This window comes from Megalopta genalis, chromosome 3, assembly GCF_051020955.1.
Source record: "Megalopta genalis isolate 19385.01 chromosome 3, iyMegGena1_principal, whole genome shotgun sequence".
NCBI lineage: Eukaryota > Metazoa > Arthropoda > Insecta > Hymenoptera > Halictidae > Megalopta > Megalopta genalis.
The window spans coordinates 14,343,236-14,365,783 of record NC_135015.1 but is presented as its reverse complement, the minus strand read 5'-3'; the positions used below and the strand labels follow the sequence as shown (position 1 = coordinate 14,365,783).

Here is a 22,548-nt window from a genome sequence, read left to right as displayed (position 1 = left end):
GCTGAAGCTGATGTCAACCAAGCACTAGTCGAGTTCTTCGCCTCTAAAAATAAAGCATTTTTTAAAAATGGCATTTACAAGTTGCCATCACGCTGGCAAGAAGCCGTAAGCAACGATGGAAAGTATATTCTACAATAAATATTATTAAATGTATGAAAATTGTGTTATATTTCAGTTCAAAAACGGACAGAACTTTCCGGTAGACCTAATATTAATTTGAACTTGTCGAAATATTCTTCGAGAAAGAGAAACATTTGTGTCCCCGACTCCAATGTTTTGCAATCGATGCAGGCTGATTTTTTAACATAAGTAGAATAATACTTTTTTGTAAACGATACTAAGATGCATCAACTGACATAATAAAAAATATATATATATAAAATATATATATAATATATATATATAATATATATATATATATATAAAAAATATATAAATAATATTCTATTTTTAAAAAATGGACATGCCCTTGTCGAAAACAATTAACACGTTAAGCGCCGAAAAACAACCCCTAAAATTCCCATAATAATCTAGAAAGTTAAAATTGATCGTAGTGGATGGCATTAGAACGCTTTCGTATCCGAGACAACCTAATTAAATTGTGATTGTTCGAATATATTACTATGAAAATGAATTCTAAAAATTGGTCAAAAATTAGCGTCACCCGTATGTGGTCGACGCGGCGCTCAACGTGTTATACCTAATATTTATAAACGTTGTATCTTTTCCTATACATATATAAAAATAGTGCCGGTATCGATTACAACGATAAAATCAATTACAATGATACCGTTGTTCGTTAGGTTATCTACAAACGGTGGAATTAAGACAATCGGCGATTGACTCTGCCACCATGAAACGCGGCAGTTTCAAATTGCCAGTTATTCTGTAACATTCTCTACCTCGACCTAGTGCAGCCTGCCGCGCGTATACGATCGCGTAATCGTCACGGCTAATTAGATCGTCTCGGAACACCGTTAGCTACGGTTTCAGTTTCTCTCTCAAACGCTTCGTATTCGGAACGAACAGGAGATAAATAATAATTCAGGTTACAAGTATCTGCTCTCTCGATCGGACACGCTAGCTTCGATCCTATTTTAATCCGCTCTCGAGGCTGCCGAGTTTTCGAAAGTCGGCCTCCGGGAATTGGCATTTATTTTTTTGCTCATGATTGCTAGGCGCGCAGTGTGTCATTAGTAGACTAGCGGATCGTTTAGGTATTTGCGTTGCATGCGAGCTCGCGAAATGTAGAATAACGTGCACACTGATGATCTGCATACGAGCCATTCGGGAGGCGGTTTTCAAGTCTGTGAATCTACATACTTTTAGGTTTGCCTTCGTTTATGAAAGAGCCGAATTTTTTCGTCCCTGTGTCCTCCAGTAGATTGTAAAAGAACGCATATCTAAGCGTATCTTAGTTTTCCGTCGTGTATCCGCTTTTAACGAATGTATTTTTAATCGAAAATTTTACTTGTATTTGAAAATAACATTATTAAAGCAATGATATTGAAGTTTTTAAATATAATTTTTGATCTGAAATTTTCATAGCCGAATTAAGACTTTAACTTTTAAATTTCTTAAATTTCTGATGTGAGATTTTATGTGTGTTTATATTTTGATTGTAAATAAAGGTGATCAAAATATTAAAAAACGATCACAATAATTGGAGCACCTTAATCCTTTGCAGTCGAAGCTATTTTAATTCGAAATCCAAAACGTGTTTTCTGATCTACAGTATATTTCCATTTTATATGATTTAGTACGATTTGAGCCTGTTGGCAATTAGAATTAAATTTTAACAGTTTTTTAAAAAATATAAACGAATCTGATACTGTTACAATTATTTAGAAAAATAGTACAGCAATGTTTAATGACGCTTCAGAGTCGCCACTCGAGTGCAAAGTGTTAATTAGATCAGTGTCTAGAAACGAACACACAGTAACTAGATCAAGGTACAGTAATTGACACAGAATAATTAAAAGCGGCTCAGTACACATAGAAATTAACTTTTCATCTGTTTAAGGTCACAGCAACTCGCTCGAAGACTGTTTCGACCATTCTGTCAATTATTTCGTGTGTGTGTGTGTGTGTGTGTGTGTGTGTGTGTGTGTGTTCTTTATTATATTTCAATCATAGCAAAAATGCATACCTATACGAAAGACATCGACATATAATTGAAACGTTTTAAGAAGCGCGATACAGGTACACCATTTAATTAGGTCGTAATTTACAGTACTTAATTAAGTCGTAAGGTCACTTAAAGTTGTAAGGTCACTATGATGGTCAGATTCACCCTAAGTACAATTAGTGTACTACAAACAGCAATACCTCAATTCTCCGCACACCAACGGAACACGCGAACGAACGTTTTCGGAGCCGCGCGAACGGGAAAGAAATAACAGCGGAAATAATGACGCCAAGATAGAATCGCATTTTAAACGAGAGCGCTCGGTCGACAATGACAATGAACGCCCGTGCAAACGATCTCGCGGGTTCGGCATTGCGTGCGCGTCGATGATAACTAATCGCGGCTAAATGCCGAAATCCGGGGACCCTGTTGCCCGGCCGCGATCCGCGTAGCGAACCGTCGAGGGGTGAGAGAGCAAAGGGGTGAGGAGAGAGCGCATTACCCCGGGATAAGCAGGGGTAGAACGAGCGCGGGCGCGCGCGCGCGCTCGCGATCATTTTTGCACCATGCTCCGTCGACCAGCCGGCTAGCCTAGATTTTCCTTCTATTTTGTTCGCCTCTTTTATTTGCCGCATCGGTTTCCCGTGGCGGTGTCGCCGCGCCGGACCGATCCTGACAAAGAGTTTAATTACCGCGGCGACTTCGCGCGGACATTGCTCGCTCGAGTAACCCGATCGTAGTTTTCATCAGCGTCGGCGACGGCACGGCACGGCATCGATTACATCGCGTCGCATTTTCCTCGGCCTCCGCGTGCTTTTGCTTGCCTGCCTGCCTACCACCCCCGTTGCCCATCCAACCACCTGACCGTCCGCCCACCTGGCCACCTGCGAGGCGCGTTCATTCAACCCGCGGAGCATGTCGCGATTTTTACCGTGGAAAAAAGGCCTGCGCTCTATCGGCATAATCGCCGATAAATAGGCTCGTCCCCGCGCGATCGACGCACCGCGGCCCCCGGGAGTCGATCGACCGAAAGGAATTCCTTCTCCGAAGATACGAAGAAGAAGAAGAAGAAGAGGAAGAGCGTGCGGGAGCTTCCGCGAGGATCCGATGCGAAAACGCTGCCGCCGTTGCAACGGACGCTACGGTCGCAGCAATTTGTCTCGGGGGTGTTGTTCCTTTATTTCTTGATACATCGTATCGAACATTTGTTCGGCCGCGCCGCACCGCACCGCGCCGCACGCCGCGCGCCGCGCGCCGCCTCGCTCCAGGGAACTCTGATCTTCGCGAGATACCCGAGAATCGGTGTAAACGCGGCTTCCTCCCGACAATGTTCACGGGAAAAGTTTGCCGATAAAGACGGCTCCGCCTTAGCACTATTTCAGAGACGGCTTTCGGATTCACGGCTGGGGAACGGCGGGGGGAAAGAAAGAAGGAGAGAGAGAGAGAGAGAGACCGAGCACGGGGAGAACGTTACACCGGTAACCACTTTGTCCCGGTTCCTTATTTCGCAGCTTTTTCTCACCGCTTTGCTACGCTCCGCGTCGGCACCGCCGTCGGGGCGGCGTCGATTTATAGATCCAGAGTCCGGGACCCGTCCCGGCCCGGCCCGTCCCGAAAAGCGAAATGGAATACGCCGCGACGCCGTTCCATTTGCCGTGGAAACTGATTCGCCCGGTGCTCGCCGGTAATTGCCGGTCGTAGCTCGATCGCGAATCTCGCGCAAATCACTTTCCGAGCTCCCCGCGGGAACGCGAGTATGCGAAATCGCAATCGCAATCGCAATCGCAGTCGCGCGGCGCGATGCACCGCGACGCGCGGCTCCGGGTTTAATCTAAAGTTTCGCCGGCTCGAACGGCGTCCCTGGCGCACGACAGCCCTTGCACACGAAACGAAATTCATTCGACGGCCGTTCCTCGAGAATCCCGACGCGGCGACAAGAAAGTCGGGAACCGACTTCGGCAGCCGTTCGCGTCGATTGCGGCGAATGGAAACCGCGCAAAATCGGCGGTTCCTAGTCGTCTCGCGGCACCCGACGCTCGTCGCGCTCGACGCGCTCGTCGCTCACCCTCGTAATTTACTCGCGGAACGCGACGTTCCGTTGATTACTCATTAGCCGGAGAACGCAACAGTCCGGAATTGGATAACGGACTACCGCAGGGCGGTTCGCGATTACACGCGGACGCGGTGTACTTCGTAATGGATCTAGACATCTTAACACGGGCCACGACCCCCGCGCGACCCGCGACGACGAAACCGCGCGGCCCGTTAACGCGGGCTCGAGCCTTTTCAGCCGCGCAGACATCCGTTTAGTATCTTTGCCAACGTATCGCTGCCGAGTGTATGTCACGGTCCTCCGGATCTTTGTGTACACGTGCGCACACTCGGATCGTGCAAGTCGCGGTCCCGTAAGTACGCAGCTATGATACGCGACGACGGCGATGTTGTACGGGTGGATGATAAATCATGTTCCTTTTTAGGATTTAGCTGCTTGAATCGTACGTTCGTCGACCTTGATAATTTTAATGACTCGTTTGATTTTTTTTATTCCGTTTGCACTGTTATATATGTAAATATATTCTCGGCATCCGCTTAACTAATTTCAATAATGCTTGTTTGTATTTTTGAGATATCGGGGAGAGCCATTTAGACGAGTATGAATTCTTAAATAATGCACAAAATGATTTTATTGTAATAATCATGAACACTGGCAGTGGTCATATACTTAAGGACGCTTGGAAAACGGTATAACTTTTTTAAAATTGGACTGAATGACTTGAGTCCTTTTTAAATGATAGAAGGACTAGGCTATTAGGCAATGACTATAATACTCTTTTTCAATTTTGCTATTACTTGGAATGACAGAAAACTAAATAAAAGGAAACTCATATTTTTCGATCTTTTTATCCGAGCCTATAACGAAACGTAAAAAGATACATTTTGTAAGCTCGGTTGACCTTGACGTAAGCTGTGAACAATTAAAAACACGCGATAGCAAAATTTGAAAAAAGTATTATAATCATTGCCTAATAGATTAGTCCTTCTGTCGTCTAAAAAAAAAGTTCAAGCCATCTATAGTCCAGTTTTCAAAAATTTCTACCGTCTTTTCCCGGCTGCCGTTGTATCCAATTTCAGAACGTAATTACAGCAAATTTTCCCCAACAGTCCTCCAGCTCGCAAACAAAAATCGACAATTTGTGAAGCGGAGTTACGATTAGTCTCGTTTATACGATTGTTGACACAATCGGCAACTGTGAAAACGAGCCGCGAGGCTCGAATAATCGCATTCCTCCCCCCCCCCCCTCCAAAATCGTCCATTTTTATTTACAAGCTGAAGGACAATCGGGTAGAATTTACTGCACAATAAAAAACAAACGTAAGCAATACAAATCGGCTGCTACCAATAAATCGTAAATTTTCGAAACACGTCGAACCGTTCGAATAGTTACGAGCGCTACCACCCTATACCTGGTTGCAGAGGGGGAGGAGGAGGAGTTCGACGAGCCATGTTCCTGCGTCTCGAGGACGGCACCGTGTTCCGCGCGATGGTCGCGACGAGTCCGCGAGACATCGCGCGTCGAGTGCCGTTCGTTCGGCTCGCGGCAGCATGCCTCTCGCACGCGTTTTCGAGAGGGAACAATGCGTTTCGCGATACACGCTCCCGTGTGCGGGCACACGTTATGTAAACGGGGCGCGCACATGGGCGCAGCAGACGTGGGACACGGCCGCATAGGACATAGAACGTAACAGATATATAGACGTAGAGACAGAAGAGAGATATATGTAGGTATAGACGCGTAGAGGTATATGTACCTGCCAGCGTGGGATTCGTCGCAGAGGCGTCCTGGCGCACGGCGTCGCTGGTAATTGCAGCCCCGCCGAGATTGGTACTGTAGTCTTCGAGAAGTACGTAGCACAGTAATAGCCGTGCCACCCTCATTCTGAAAGTGGAAGAAAAAGAAATAACTGAACAATAATAACGACTCCCCCTTTCCCCCCCGCCGCCTCTATCCTCTTTCCCGCTGGTTTCAACCGAACCCATACACCGATACACCCGGCAGCCCCCCCGTTCCCCCTCCGTCTCCCACCAAGCATTCGCCGAACTCTCTTTTCTGGTTGTTTCTTCCCTGTTCCCCCTCCCCCGCGCCTGCGATTCCCTCACCCTCGCCATCGGCGTCGCCCTCGCCCGCGCGTACCAGCCGCTCGTCTTTTTTATTATTTCTTTCGTCCCGCTTCCCCGTTCTCAATCGATACGTTTGTCAAGCGACGTATCTACAACCGACTGCTCCAAGTTCGCGCAATTTCGCGTAATGTACGTGCCCGCCGTCCGCGCGCGGCCGGGTCGAGTGCTACGGGAAACGTGTACGAAAGTACGAACTCCTCCTACCCCCCCTCCTACGCCGCCACCGCCGTCGCCGCCGCCGCCGCCGCCGCCCGCTTCGCCGCACCGACAACTACTCTGTCCAAGGAGACGCGGGACAATTATCCTGTACGCCGTCCCTCGTAAATAACTATCTCGGCCATTTAGGAGCAGAGATTTCCGCAAGGAGGAAGGGAGAGAGGGAGAGAGAGAGAGAGACAGAATTTAGCGGCGTCGGACGCGGCTCCGCGCACTTATACGCGCGTAACGCGGACCAACTGTTCCTTCTTATTTACGACAGGACTAAATGAAAGTTCCGCGGCTCTTTGTCCCGGCTAGCCGCGGCGTGTCCCTCCGGAACGCAGTAGTTTTCGGAGTTTCAGCCCGGTGAGGATGGAAAGATCGTACACGTGCTAACGATGCTTGTAAAAACGGCGCCGCCGTTCGCGGTGATTCGTCGGCACGGCTTTCCACAGGCTGTACCAAAATTATTGTACAAGCGGGAAATGAAGGATTCCCGAGGTTATGTCAAGTAACTTTCTCCATTGTGAAAATGCGATCCGCGGCTTCGTTCGCGAGTTATTAGCGAGAAACGGTGACCAATGAGAGGCGAGCTCGAGTGGCGCGAGGCCGTCGAGCCAATGAGTGCTCGGAGCCCAGTTCCGCCGATGAGTGGCGAGCTCGCCTCGCGCTAGGCGGCCGAGCCAATGAGCGCTCGAAGTCCCAGTTCCGCTGATTGGCTCGGCCGCCTAGCGCTACGCGAGCTCGCTTCTTATTGGTCAGAGTTTTTCGCTAATAACTCGTAAACGGAGCCGCGGATTGCATTTTCGCAAAGGAGAAAGTTGCTTGAAATGATCTCGGGAATCCCTCATTTCTCGCTTGTACAATAATTTTGGGATACCCCGTAGTTCGACGGTTGATTCCGTCAAGGTGTTCTGTAATTCTACAATTCGTCCCTGTTTCCGTCTGTGCACGCGTGCGCGCGTACCCAGGCCCGCATGCCCGGGACATCGGGAAATCTCTTTCTTTTCCCTCGGCGAGATCTCGGATTATAAGCTCTTTGTCTTATCTCGGTGACGCGTGATCGATGGCGCCGTCGAACGAGAGGCCGACCGAGGGATCTTTTCTTCTCCTCTTCTGTTCTCCACCTCTCTTTTCCTCTTCTCCCGGGACTGAAAGACGCCGCGCCGGCCGGAACGGAATCGAACCGGAAGAAATATCTGGATCCGGACCACCGCGGACGGGGGACGCGGGAAATCGGAATCGAAACGGGATGATTAAAATTCTTTCGGCGAAGCTTCGTCGACCGACGCGAACCCGAGAGGATAATGTAATGACGCGAGAAACGAGCTCGACCCTTTCGATTCTGACGGGATCTACGCATCCCCCACCGATGCCAACCGGATGTTCTGCTCGGCGAAATGCTGGACCGGCGACGCCGGCGGGCACCGGGCTGGCCGATTTCGCGACGATTTTCCACATGCGAATAGAACGATGGAGCCGGTTACTGTGCAGCGAACATTTGCTGTTCCTTTGGAGTTTTTTTTCTGTTTTCGAGCATAATTAGAATGCGGATCTTTACGAGTAATAAAAATTGTCCGCCTGGATTGCGAGACAGTGGAGCCAAGTACAATGTTCTTCCTCCCTTAAATTATTTTAATAAGTTGGAATTAATAGGTGAACATTCTTAGTCGCTTTTAATCTTTACGTTTGACCCGTCCATTTTTTTATCACAATTGCACAAAATATTTAAATTAATATTATTAATATTATGTATTATATATATATATATATAATATAGTATATATTAATATATATATAATAAATATATATATATATAATATAATATAGTATATATTATAATAAATATATATATATATAATATAATATAGTATATATTATAATATTATTATTAATTAATATAATTATTGATATTAATATTATTAATATTTAAATTAATATTATTAAATTAATTAACCCTCCGCTGTCACATTTTCTACACGAAGCACGTATGTCATACAATCTGTCAATTTTCAAACAACTGTCACTCGAAAACTAGCAATAATATTCGGACCCAAAAATTTGAGATCACAATTTGAACATTTTGGAACATCGTGTCCTTTATCAGAACTCGATATCTCACTTCTAAGTGTGTATTAAATTAATTGGTAATTCCACTTTTCCGAAAAGTACTATGCGAGTCACTTTGATAAACTTTATATTCATAGGAAAGCAAGTATTACAGTTTTTGTTTGTTAAAAAATAAACAAGATGAAAGTATAACAAAATTTAAGATGTCTTACTCGATAAAGAACCGAAGCCCGGAAGCAAACCAAAGGCACAGAAATTGGTCATCGAACAGAAACCGGCTCCACTACCCTATATTCGATAACGTTTGATATTTGATATTCATTCATTTGCGAGAAGAAGCCCTTACGATAACGAGCAATAGATGACATGTTATCGGATAACGGCAGAAGTCGAGAAGACGATGCACCCGACGCTCGGAACACGCCGAGGTGAAAAATAAATCCAACTGTTTGCGGGGATGATGTTAATATTTGTCCGGTTCTGTGCACATAAGCTTGGTCGACTAATGGCTTTTAATGATCGCGATTATTCTTCCGCGCTTCGGAGACGAACTCACAAACGTTAGAGTCGACGAGTTGCGGCCATTTTAACTCTGAATTGAAAATACTTTTCCTGACTTTCAGTATTTCCATTTCGTACGACTCAAGTGCACTGTACATACATGAAATTAAATATCGTGATTTGTGCAACGATTACACTTTCGACGATGTTTCAAACGTAAACAAATTTGACGAGGTCAAAATGATTTCGAAACGTCGTCCAACGATTTTAAGCGGTGAGTCGGAGTCATCAGTCGAGTGCAAAGGGTTAACAAGTGTATTGACTCTTCTTAGACAAATACATTTCCGTGCTCCTTTACGCGAACTCAGACCAAGACCGTGTGCAGAACTAATTATAATCCGTATAATCCGATAAACTGTGCCATCACAGACTCTAACTGCCTTGACGAACATGTCGACTTTGCCTTCGGTTCGCTGCGATCTTTCGAACACCGACTGTGGAATGACGTCTCATCAATGTAAATCTTGTTCCGTTGAATAGAATTAGGACGTCCTTTCACCGAACGCATTGTTTAATGTACACACGTGTTCCCCCGCACCTCGCTGTACCACTACTGTTAACGGGCACGTAATTAATAGGCCAATGGGCGCGTAATGGGCAAGATGCCCGTTAACGAATGAATAATAATAACGTTTCTAAAATTCCTGTTGAAACCGTTTTCTTGTTTTAAAATGCTATGACACCCGATGCGTGTCCGAGACGAGATGAAACGAAAACGAGAACCGGAAGAACTGATAACCAGATTGCGGATTTTATGCATTTATGCCAGAAATCGATAGATGAAACACGAAACGTTCGCGCTGTTAGACAAATTCAACGATTTCACCACGTTATTTATAACCGGACCGCGGATCTTTGTGGAAAATAAAAATGTTCCAAGTGGATTGTAAGAAACAAAAATTAAATAAATATAAATTGTTTCTCTTTCAGTGACTTCGACAAGTTGAAAATAGTGTTCGAATATTGTTCAATTATTCTTATGTTTTTGTAATCTTATATTTCATACATTTATATTTCTTATATTTCATATATTTATATTTCTTATACTTCATATATTTATATTTCTTATACTTCATATATTTATATTTCTTATATTTCTTATATTTCTTATATTTCTTATATTTCCTATATTTCCTATATTTCTTATATTTCTTATATTTCCTATATTTCCTATATTTCTTATATTTCCTATATTTCTCATATTTCTTATATTTCCTATATTTCTTATATTTCTTATATTTCTTATATTTCTTATATTTCTTATATTTCTTATATTTCTTATATTTCTTATATTTCCTATATTTCCTATATTTCCTATATTTCTTATATTTCTTATATTTCCTATATTTCCTATATTTCTTATATTTCTTATATTTCTTATATTTCTTATATTTCTTATATTTCCTATATTTCTTATATTTCTTATATTTCCTATATTTCTTATATTTCTTATATTTCTTATATTTCTTATATTTCCTATATTTCCTATATTTCTTATATTTCTTATATTTCTTATATTTCCTATATTTCCTATATTTCCTATATTTCTTATATTTCTTATATTTCCTATATTTCTTATATTTCTTATATTTCTTATATTTCCTATATTTCTTATATTTCTTATATTTCTGTAATGAATGCATAAAATCCGCGGTCTATTTATAGTTCATTAAAATTGCACAAGACCGAGTATAGACGTTTGTACAGTTCCCGTTTCTCGCAACCGGTGCACAAATTTTGTATTTCGCATAAAGATCCGCGGGGTCTATCTATAACTCATTAAAATCGCACAAGACCGAGTATAGACGTTCATGCGGTTCCCGTTCCACGCAACCGATGCACAAATGTTGTATTTCGCATAAAGATCCGCGGTCTACCGATAACCGTGGCAAGGTGCGAAGCAATTATTGCGGCGGTGTGCCCGGTTCGCTGGTAGAACAAAAATGATCGCGCCGATATCGCGACACTCGGGAGGCACTTCGAGCTAATGGTGTTTACGATAAGGAAATGCTTGCCGTAATAATACGATTTTCGAACGGTGGATTCGTACGGATAAAAGAGGAACCAGAGTTGCCACGGTATGTTTGCATATTCACGGGACGCTCGGCGTGTTTATGCTCGTCCGTCTATTGGTCGATTCGTCGATTAGTCGGCTGCGGGCCGCGAAGCGACACGGGGAAATCGGATTTTCGTTCTTGTCGTTCGGCTGTTCTTCGGGGCGGCGGAGGGGGGAGGGGGTAGGAGTAGGGGCGGGAGATGGCAGATTGGTAATGGAAGGATCCGGCCGAGAGGGATTTCACTTTTCGAACCGAGATTCCATTTCCGACCCTTCTCCGCGTGTTTACCGCGATCAACTGTTTGCTCGCAAACATTGTCTCTTCGGGAAAGAATCGCGCAAACGTTATGACCGATTTAAAAGCCTCGCCGAGGGACGGAAACAAGAAAAAAAAGAGGAAACGACCCGAACAGGAGCGAAGAGGCGAGGAGTGGGGAGAGCACGGGGTGCCCGCGGGCCGCTCGCCATTGTACTGGAAATAAGTCGATCTCGCGTCGCGGGGGTAGGGGGAGGAATTTGGTGGATCGGCGGACGTGTCCCTTCCCGATGATTTACTAATCCTCGAACAAAAAAACGAAGGAAGACAAAAAAAATCGCAATTTCTCGTTTTGCCCTCGTTACGCTGAGACGGCGTTAAGCGCGGCTTAAATCTCGGCGAGCCAGGGAATTTTAACGACTGATACCGTTTCCCGAGAAGCGCCCGGATAATCAAGGGAAATGCGAACCCGTAATTTTTCCGGACCTTCTCCGGTCCGAGAGCCCCAGCCGCCGCCGCCGCTCGCCAGGCATTAATTACTGGCAGCAACCAGGGCCTCGCATCGCGCGCGCCGGGTATCGAGATCGGGACCGAGAGATCGTGAACGAGACCGGGAAACTGGAACAAAACGGCCCTCCGATCGTTTCCCGTTCCGATGCTATTCGGCTCTCGCGAAATTTCTCGGCCGGCCGAAACATTTGTTTCTCGTTTCCGCGTATCGCGATCCATCTCTCCCTTTTGTTTCCCCCCCCGTGTCCGTCCGATTACACCGCCGCGCCATTCCGCCGACGCCGTCGCTCCGTCGTTGCTCCGAGTTCAACGGAAAGGTAGCACAGGCGGTTGCGAAATTTCCCCGATGCCTCGAGAATAATTTATAATTTCTTGTGCAGCCAACGGTTAGGCGGCAGGGGGCGTCGGGACGCGCGACGGCACGGCGAAGGGACAATTGAAAAGTTATTTAAATGGTCGCGCAAAACGAATGGCTCGGTTTTACATTCGACATTAATTCATCCCGGCCGGATGCGCGCGAAAAAGTCCCGCAGGAAGATTTTCGGAGGGATGACGCGATCGCTGCGCCGGTCCCGAAGAATAATTTCAGGGGCGGCCGGGTGAGGGGGGAGGGGGAGGTGCACAGGAGGCCCGCTTACCATTTGCATACGCGTACCTATGCAAATACACGGCCATCCTCCGGGGAAACAGATTAATTATCTACGATGCCGGCTCGAAAGCCAGCGTCCGTTTTTGCGAAACAACTTCGCCGACCCGAGCCGGACGATTACGAACGTTACACCGGGGATTACGGTGCTACCCGGTTTAAAGATAACCGTTGACAGCGTCTTCGGACAATCGTCGGGAATTAGTTATCTCCGGTTCCAGATTCCGCGTGCCGCGGGGCCTCCAACTCTTAAACGAACCGGTTCAGCTTCCGCGATTATCGCGATTTATCTTTTACAAGTGGAACACCGTGGATTCTGTGCCGTGGAACATCGCTCGGTCGATCGAACTGCCTGAATAGGATCTTCAGAAATGCAAACGAATAACGTAATCGTGTCCATTCATTCTGAGAAAAATTCAGCGCACTGCTTGTGACAGTACCTTATCGGAGGATTAATATTGAAAAAAAACCATATTTTCGTTTTCGAGGAATCTTCGATTTTCCGATCTCTTTTTGGTCTTCCACTTTTCATAACCGCAGCTTGCAACCGAAAAATCGGAGAAAATTCTGTAACATGCGACTCGATGTCGAAAATAAGTCACATTTTTTTTCAAAATTTTGAAAAGCCACTGGAAGAGAGAAATGCGCGCAGTCTATTTTACCCTGTAACTACCCCCGCGGACAAGTTACCGGATTATATCGGTTTTCGAGAAATTTTCAATTTTCCGATCTTTCATCGGTCTTCCATTTTTCATAACCGCAGCTTACAACCGAAAAATCTAAAAAATTCTATAACATGCGGCTCGATGTCGAAAATAAGCCACATTTTTTTCAAAATTTTAAAAAGTCACCGGAGGAGGGAAATGCGCGGAGTCTATTTTACCCTGTAACTACCCCCGCGGACAAGTTACCGGATTATATCGGTTTTCGAGAAATCTTCAATTTTCCGATCTTTTATTGGTTTTCCATTTTTCATAACCACAGCTTGCAACCGAAAAATCTGAAAGAATTCTATAACATACGGCTCGATGTCGAAAATAAGCCACATTTTTTTCAAAATTTTAGAAAGTTACCGGAGGAGGGAAATGCGCGCAGTCTATTTAACCCTGTAACTACCCCCGCGAACAAGTTATCAGGTTATACCGGTTATAATAACCCGATAGGGTGGAAATTTTGCACCGTGTTTTTCTTGGCCAGCTATCGAACCTTAATATACTCATCAAGAAACCTGTAAGGGCAATTTTCACCATCCTAATCGGCTAGGCCCTTTTAGCTAAACGTTCCTTCCATCACCTACGATTTGTAACCACTCTATATACAAACAGTTTTCACCGGTTGACAAATTGTTACTATTATCATCGTCATCTAATCTACTTCAACGTTCCGCGGAGCGACGATCGTCGAAATAACGGGCAAATTGTTCGACGATCTCCAGAAATCTTAGCGGATCCTACGTTGGCCGCGGCCGCGTCGTTAATCGCGCGATTCTTCGTTCCATGAACGATCTCGCACGGACACTGTCGTCGCCTTCGGACAATACGATGCGCTCGTTGCGAAGACGCGCGCGTGCGACGAGGGCCACCGATGTTTCGCGCAGCACGGCCGTTATTAAAATTCATACGCACGGAGAGAACCGGGTCGCATAATGAATCACCTTCGAGGGATGGATTTATCAAAGTCACCGGCGGGGCCATTAGCTATGTCCGTCGCGCGGTAAAAACGCGTCATATGCGAACGGGTCCGTCGTCCCTCGTATTCCGGTGTCCCTTGTCCCTTTTTGCCCGGTTCCCAAAGAACCCTGAAAATACGGGGGCGCCGTTCGATCGCGACCAGGAGCAGCAGGACGAACGGCCGCCAGGACGAGGAGTAGATTCGCGGGCAAAGTGGCCACCCTTTCGGGGATAACTCCGCGGAATATCGAAAATTCAATTGGCCGACGCGGATTATCGGTCGTCAGATTTTCAGGCGGCTATCGCCGAATCTCCGGGAGCCTTCGGCGGCTCCTGGAACCTTTTGGAGCCATCGTTGCCTCCGGTGGTGAACGGCACCCTCGTAATTCACTTGGAATTCGGCAGGGAATTCCGCCCGAAAATATCGCGCTGATATATCGTCCCGCCGGAAAATCGGCGCGGCTCGACGCGCGGCGAGGACAGAAAAAAAACGAGCGGTAACTCCACGCGGACACTGCTGCGAAATCCTTTGGGAGAAACCAAAGCGGGATCGAGGACGATTCCAGGACCGATCGGCGGACGGTTCGATCAAACGGATCAAACCGCTCTCTGCGATCTTCCCTCTGCCGGTGTCCCGTCGCGGGACAATTACCTCGTGAGAAATGTGTAGCATTATACTCGCGAATGCACACGGCGCGTCATACGTGTTACTGTGTCCTGTGTTTTGGTTTACGACGCGGCACACTATCGGCACCCGTACGAGTCGGCGGGCGACCGAGATCGGTACGACGAGCGTCCCGCTATAATTCCGGCACCGGACGCATCCCCGGGCGTCGAGACGCGTGTACTGACGGCGTCGAGCTAGCCGTCGAGCGAGTCGAGCGTCGGAACGCTCCGTGACGGGACGCTCGCCTCGCATGGCGCAGGTCCAGGACCTCCTGTGTCCCTTCTTCTTTCCTCTTTCCTCTGTCCTCTCACCCTCTTTTCTCTCTTCCTCGCCCCCTGGACTCCTTCGCGTCTCCTCCGCCTCCGCCGCCCGCCGCCTTCCCGTCGTTTCCTCGCGACCCCGCGCGACCCCCCGCGCGTCCCTCGTCGCTGCATATAATATTCAATTTATTATGTAGCTTTGATGCATGCGGATCGTCGCCGAGCGGAACGCCATAGTACACCGGAACCATGATCCGCGTGAAAATAAAGCTCCGAGGGAAGAGCCTAGCGCACTGGCCTCGCAACGAGACGACGATCGGGGCCTAGTCGCGCCGATTGCTAGGGATCTTTGATCGCGCGCACGTTTCCTTTCGCGACCGAAAGTCCGGGAAAACGAGTCGAGATGTTCCAAGGATAAATTAGTGACAAGCATTCGGTGTTTGTTCGCGATTTTTCACGTGTTAGGTGGGCGACTCCCTTTCGAAGCGTCGTCATTTATGTAGAGTAATGTCTCTCTAATTGACGCTCGGATTGTCCACAAAAATGGACAATTCCGGAGGAGGAGATACGATTGATCGAGCAAGATTATGGTCAAGATATAATCAAGAACTATAAAAACGAGCTGCGAGGCTCGAATAAGCGTATCTCCTCTTCCCAAATTGTCGATTTTTGTGGGCAATCTGAGCGTCAATTAGGGAGACATTAGAGAATCAAGCGATGACGAGTATACTCGTCGAACACAGGATAAGTGTCGCTATTAAAATATTGGATCAAAAGTACAGTTTTATTTTAGAAAATTAATAATTAATATCAATTATTATTATTATTATTATAATTAAAAATGATATAATAATCGAAAAACGCAGGAAAAATCAAATACTTATAAAAGTTAAAAATTCAGAAATTCAGCAAAAATTTAGCGAAAATTCAGCAAAAATTCCGGACAAATTCAGCAAAGCAAGGAACGATACATGATGGCACTTTGCACGTCGAGCACCAACATCGTGATTCTTTTATAATCTTATTTTTATAACAATCTGAACACCTTCGTGCAGGATTGGCCTAAAAATATTCTAAACATCCTGAAATTTGAGAACATGTTTTTGTTTTCACTAAAATTACAATTTAAATAACCAATGGTTGTTAGATTTTGCGCAGGACGAGTATACTCGTTGTGACACAAAATATGCCAAATGCCAAAATTTGGCATTTCCGGGAAAAATTACTGTACATCATCAAAGTCATAAGCTTCAAGATGTAATAATAGTAATAATTATAATAATTTATTCACGTCAACAAAGAAAAACCCTTCGTTACACAGAAAAGACGGTAACGAATAAGGGAGGTTAAAATATAAGAAATAAAATAACAAGTAATATAATATGCTGCAATAAATGCTGCATATTGCTGCAATAAGAGCGGAACGTTTCAATGAAGCAGAGAAGTTGTTGGAAAACAGAAGAATGTCGCAAATGTTCCTCTACGAATGAGGAAAAATCGTTTTAGTCAATTAAATCTTGTCATCCTTTTGTATCACCGTATTACCGTCGTCGCAAGGATCTCGTTGCATAAAAAATATTCCCAATTTACTCGCAACGAGAGGAAAATGAAATAAATGAAATAAATTAAATTTGATTAAACGTCCTCCTACGACGTACAGGTGCATGTAATTTGACAAGGCGCGGAGACGATGCCATTGATAACTTTGCGTGTAAATATAAGATCGCCAACGCGGCGATGCGGCGTTGTTCGAGGGCCATTAACCCAAGCCGGGACATAATGAATCGCTTAACGTAGGTACTCGTTCAGGAGCCATTTTGCACAGCGATCCGACAATGGCTAAACGAACCGCGGAATTTTGGCGCCTTGCGCTTACGCGATGCATTCGGCTGCAGTCCCGGAGTCTCGCGGGGGGCTGACAGATTGCAAGGGGATTATGATTAGCCGGGGAATGTCACGGTAGAAATTTCGCGGGGCTCGCGGGACACAAGCTTTGCGCGCGAGAACAACACGGCGGAAGAATTCGACGTCGTCGCGTCGCGAGCTAACAGGAGCTAAAACCGTGGAATTCGAGGAAGACGAAGTTTCTGGATCGTGTCGATCGACGATATTGTTCGCGACCGTGGCTCCGTGTCTCCGTGCAACTGTGTTCCCGAACCAACGTCCCCTTCCGGTCCAACCCCGAGAAAGTTGAGGCCACTTTTGAAGCGATCGCGAGGCGCTCTTTTTCTTTACTTTATTTATGGCATTTTGAAACCACGCTAGACGTTTATCTCAGCTATACGTTTGTGGTTACAAATGACGTGTACGGAAAATACAGTAAATTCTCCCTAATTCTTCTTCGGCTTGAAAACAAACATGGACAATTTCGGAAGTGGTGATACGATTATTTGAGCCGTTTATTTTGAAAGTGGCATAAGTCACTTTGTTTTTAAGTCGATGTATCCAAGGGTTGCGTTTTGACACGTTTAACAATATGGATGCTATCTTTCGAGAAGATTTACTTGTATTTGTTATCTCAGGATACTGATATTTTTCTCGGTATAAATAATTTCGTATAAACATTATTTTTTCATTACGGTAAAGTGACTTATGCCACTTTCGAAATAAACGGCTCATTTGAGCCTTGTAGCTCGTTTTTGTAATTGTTGACAATCGAAAATTTTCTTAGAAAATGCTGTGTTTTGTGAAACCGTGTTATATGAGACCCAGAGTCAGTACAAAAGAAGGGGGGGGGGGTACGTACCAAGAAACTTATTAAAAATAAACATCTTTTTTAAATTCCATATAAGCAACTTAACTTTTATTAAGAATATAAATGTATGTGTAACACAAAACGAAAAAGAGACGAAAAATATTATTTTCATTTAATGTAACCTTAATTTAATGAATTTCTTACAACTCACTACTCAGTACAATCAAACGAGAACGTGTTTTCGATTGGACAATATCACCTTCACTTTCTGAATCTTCTTCTTCATTCAGATTTATTGCGCTCTCCTTAAAAAATCTATAATTTTTGTTCGTTTACAGGTTTTTACAAGATCATCGGAGATTTCATGGTACGAAGATAATTTGCAGCTAAGACAATTTTGCAGCTCCCTTTTGAATTTTCGGCTTTATTCAGCGGAAAAGTATGTATATTTATATATCCTTAATTATAGTAATTATATTTTCACGTAAAGTCACTATAGTTCATCATTCCTTCCCGTCGTTATTTTAAGGTAACTTAGTTTTGAAATATGTTAAACAAAAATCGTGTTATCCAGTGCTGAAGAAGTACAATGCCGTACAAAGATTTTTGCAATTTTCTTATCGTGTTAGAGCGAAACAATGTTACAGGTTGCAGTACTATACGAGGGTTCTCGCAATTTATCTTATCGTGTTAGAGCGAAATCGTGTTATAGGATGCTGTATTGTTTCAGAGCTACCTGTACTTGGTATTCGCAGAATCGCATTTAGGATCACCTGAACGTGTAAGTGATTCAGCCAGATTGTAATGATCTGCTTTACATCTGATATTAACCCTTTGCACTCGAAGCCATTTTAACTGTAAATCTAAAATAATTTTTCCGACTTATAGCCATTCCATTTTATGTGACAAAGTGCATTTTATATATACGAAATTGAGTCTTGTCACTTACAGAACAGTTACGTAAGAACGTAAGATTGTTAAGAAACAATCTTTTAAATCTAAGCTTTAATAATATAAAAATCATGTTAGAACGTGATATAACAATTTTAGCGGTGTCTCAGTGACACCACTCGAGTGCAAAGACCTTTATTTATTTATTCAAAATAATATTTTCCTTCAACCAGTCCTTGCCGGTTCGACAAATATCTTTAAATCTAAACTTTAATAATATAAAAATCTTGTTAGAACGTGATATAACAATTTTAGCGCCGTCTCACTGACACCACTCGAGTGCAAAGGGTTAACTGTAACGACCAGCACCAGGGGAAGACCTTTACTATCCTACCATGTCGCCATCTTTTAATTATGGAATTATACAAAATAATATTTTCCTTTAACCAGTCCTTGCCGGTTCGACAAATATCTTTAAATCTAAACTTTAATAATATAAAAATCTTGTTAGAACGTGATATAACAATTTTAGCGGCGTCTCAGTGACACCACTCGAGTGCAAAGGGTTAACTGTAACGACCAGCACCAGGGAAAGGCCTTTACTATCCTACCATGTCGCCATCTTTTAATTATGGAACTATACAAAATAATATTTTCCTTTAACCAGTTCTTGCCGGTTCGACAATATCTTTAAATCTAAACTTTAATAATATAAAAATCATGTTAGAACGTGATATAACAATTTTACCGGCGTCTCAGTGACACCACTCGAGTGCAAAGGGTTAACTGCAACGACCAGCACCAGGGAAAGGCCTTTACTATCCTATGATGTCGCCATCTTTTAATTATGGAACTATACAAAATAATATTTTCCTTTAACCAGTCCTTGCCGGTTCGACGAATATCTTTTGTTCGAACTGTTGCTTATTTTTGCGAGCGTTACGAGTGATACCGCACTCGAGACGTGTCGCGGAATTTTCAATCGAAAATTCGTCGGACGCACCGCGCCGGAAGAAATCGACTTCCCGTTCCGTTTGGTCGTCGTCCCGGAATAACATTTGTTTTCTATATAGCCGGTTAATGCCGAAAAAACATCGACCGGATAACAATCGTTGCCGAGTGTTTTCACCAATACGTGTCGCCGGGCCTGGCTACGTACCAGGTTCCCAAAGTTTTCGACGTTTTCGTTGGCGACGCGCGGTGTGCGTGATAGGCGACGCGCGCGATGCGTGACGCGCGACGCGGAAACTCGTTCCGTCATATTTGCGAATCATCGAATGTTTCACGCGAAGGCAAACACGCTCGAGCGTACCGAGACCCGCGCGAAAAGCAACGCTCTCGCAATCACGGCCATCGACATTTTTCCGTGTGCCCCTCGGAACGACCCGATCCGGCTTCTGGTCTCGTCCCGCGATTCCTGCCGGAAGTCGCTCTCGGTCGTTGTTGCTGTTGTTGCGGGACAACGAGGATCGGGTCAAAGTCACGTCTTCCTATGACGTACAGGTGCATGTAATTTGACAAGGCGCGGAGACGATGCCACTGATAACTTTGCGTGTAAATATAAGATCGCCAACGCGGCGATGCGGCGTTGTTCGAGGGCCATATTTGCGAATCATCAAATGTTTCACGCGAAGGCAAACACGCTCAAGCGTACCGAGACCCGCGCGAAAAGCAACGCTCTCGCAATCACGGCCATCGACATTTTTCCGCGTGCCCCTCGGAACGGCCCGACCCGGCTTCTGGTCTCGTCCCACGATTCCTGCCGGAAGTCGCTCTCGGTCGTTGTTGCTGTTGTTGCGGGACAACGAGGATCGGGTCAAAGGGGATCGGCGTCGCGACGACGCATCCTGTCTCGGGGCGTCGTTAACCCCCGCGGATCTCTCCGGAGGTGCCGAAGCCTCTCGGGTCCCCTACATTTGAATATTTCCTTCCGACTTTTCGCCCGAACGAATTGCCGGCTCCGATTCCCTCTTACTTATTCACCTATCGCAGTTGCAGCTTTCGTCCGGCACTATTTCTACGTAATTGTGTTTCCGTCGTCCGAGATCCCCCGCATTAAACCGTCCGGGTCCTCCTGCCGCAATCCCACCGGGGAAAAGATACGAAGCTCGCCGGCCAGCCTCCGCTTGCGGGAATCTAGCCGCGTTCGTTCGCTCGGAACGCGGCTAATTTTCGAGGTTCCCCGAAATATTTTGGATATCGTTCGTTTTAGGGGGGGCTCGCGGAAAAATTCGATAGCGAGCGATCGCCGGTAACGACGGCAGACAAGAAACTCGTATTCGAAACGGTGCGAGAACGTTGGACGAGGAGAGGAAGCCGAAGGCGGATCCGGTTCTCGCGAATTTCTCTCGCAACAGCCACTTCACGAGCATTTCCCGCGAAACGAGGCGCGAAGAAACGTAGCACGCGGAACCTAAGTCGGAAATTTATGAGGGAAGAACACTCCTTGGAAGTGGTCTAGCTTCGGACGGCTCCTCAATTATGACAGTGAGAAAAAGTATATACATTAAGGGGATTGCTCGGAGCGGCTGAAACAAGCAGATGCAAAGAGCGGTGGAAAATTGCTGCTTAAGCTGCGCCCGGCGAAGATAAATGAAAAAGGTTTAGGAGGCGCGGCGCGGCAACGCGGCAAAGCGGGCAAGACGGCCGCGAAAAAACCCGACGACCCCGCGTCGGCGCGACGTCGTCGGATTGAAGGGGTTTTCGGACAATGATCGAAACGCTCGCGAAAAATGTTCAAACGTTGACACGAATTCGCGTGATATAATATTGGTAAATAAATGTTTGCAAGTTTTGGAAAAATTCGTCGCCATCTTCTGATCCGGCGTTTTCTGTTTCGGTGTTCGCCGATTTGCAAATCGTCAAGCATTCTTGATGCAATTGAATTTCTTTCCTTAGCTGTAAGATTTCCTTCCTATTGAATCGCAGAGAAATTTTTACTGGCGTCTTTTGTAATCGTTTTTCGATGTATGGATTTCTGTGAAGTGAGATGAATGATGTCCAATATAGCAATTTGTTGTAGAAAAGAATTACACAAGATGTTCCATAATTATCTTGAAATACAGAAAAGGGTGATTCCTGAGGTCATTTGAAGTAACTTTTTCCTTAGCGAAAATTCAGTACGCGGCTTCGTTTACGAGTTATTAGCGAAAAACTCTGACCAATGAGAGGCGAGCTCGCGTAGCGTTAGGCGGCCGAGCCAATCAGCGAAACTGGGCTTCGACCGCTCGTTGGCTCGGCGGCCTCGCGACGGCCAAGCTCGTCTCTCATTGGTCACCGTTTTTCGCTAATAACTCGCAAACGAAGCCGCGGATCGAATTTTCGCAAAGGAGAAAGTTACTTCAAATGACCTAAGGAATCACCTCTTTCCGGATGTTAACGTAATTATGGGATATGTAATACAGCTTTTTGGCAGAAGATAATCAAAAGTACAGAATATTTCGTACTGTTTTCGTTTGAATCAATTTTTTAAGATAAAATTTTTATTTCTAACTAAAATTGTACATGTTTGTGTTAAAATTCTCTATATTGAAGGTTATAAAGGAATTCAAGAAATAACTATGTACGTACATCGAACAAGTGAGATGACTTTATTGTAATTAGGTTATATTATTAATTTATATTATTAGGTTATATTATTAGATTATATTATTAGGTTATATTATTAGGTTATATTATCAGATTATATTATTAGATTATACCATAATCAGGTACATTTAATTGTAACTGGTACTCTATCAATTTTATCAGAATTTAATGC

The 22,548-nt window shown here is 44.9% G+C and overlaps 1 protein-coding gene and 1 long non-coding RNA gene across 2 annotated transcripts in view; one reads left to right on the top strand and one right to left on the bottom strand.

Annotated features, from left to right (window-relative positions):
* Positions 1-15,170, bottom strand: part of LOC117229476 (lachesin) — a 69,376-nt gene extending 54,206 nt beyond the window's left edge. Inside the window, exons 1-2 of the mRNA XM_033485970.2 lie at positions 14,928-15,170; positions 5,939-6,066 (exon numbers count right to left, since the gene is read on the bottom strand). Coding sequence (XP_033341861.1) covers positions 5,939-6,065 — 127 coding nt within the window. The 5' untranslated portion in view covers position 6,066; positions 14,928-15,170. The remainder of the gene's footprint in view (positions 1-5,938; positions 6,067-14,927) is intronic.
* Positions 15,171-18,156: 2,986 nt separating this feature from the next.
* On the top strand, positions 18,157-21,778 carry LOC143259262 (uncharacterized). Its single transcript, XR_013033074.1, has 3 exons — positions 18,157-18,336; positions 18,628-18,678; positions 19,104-21,778. It is a non-coding gene; the product is annotated as an uncharacterized LOC143259262 (long non-coding RNA).
* The last annotated feature ends 770 nt before the right edge of the window (positions 21,779-22,548 follow it).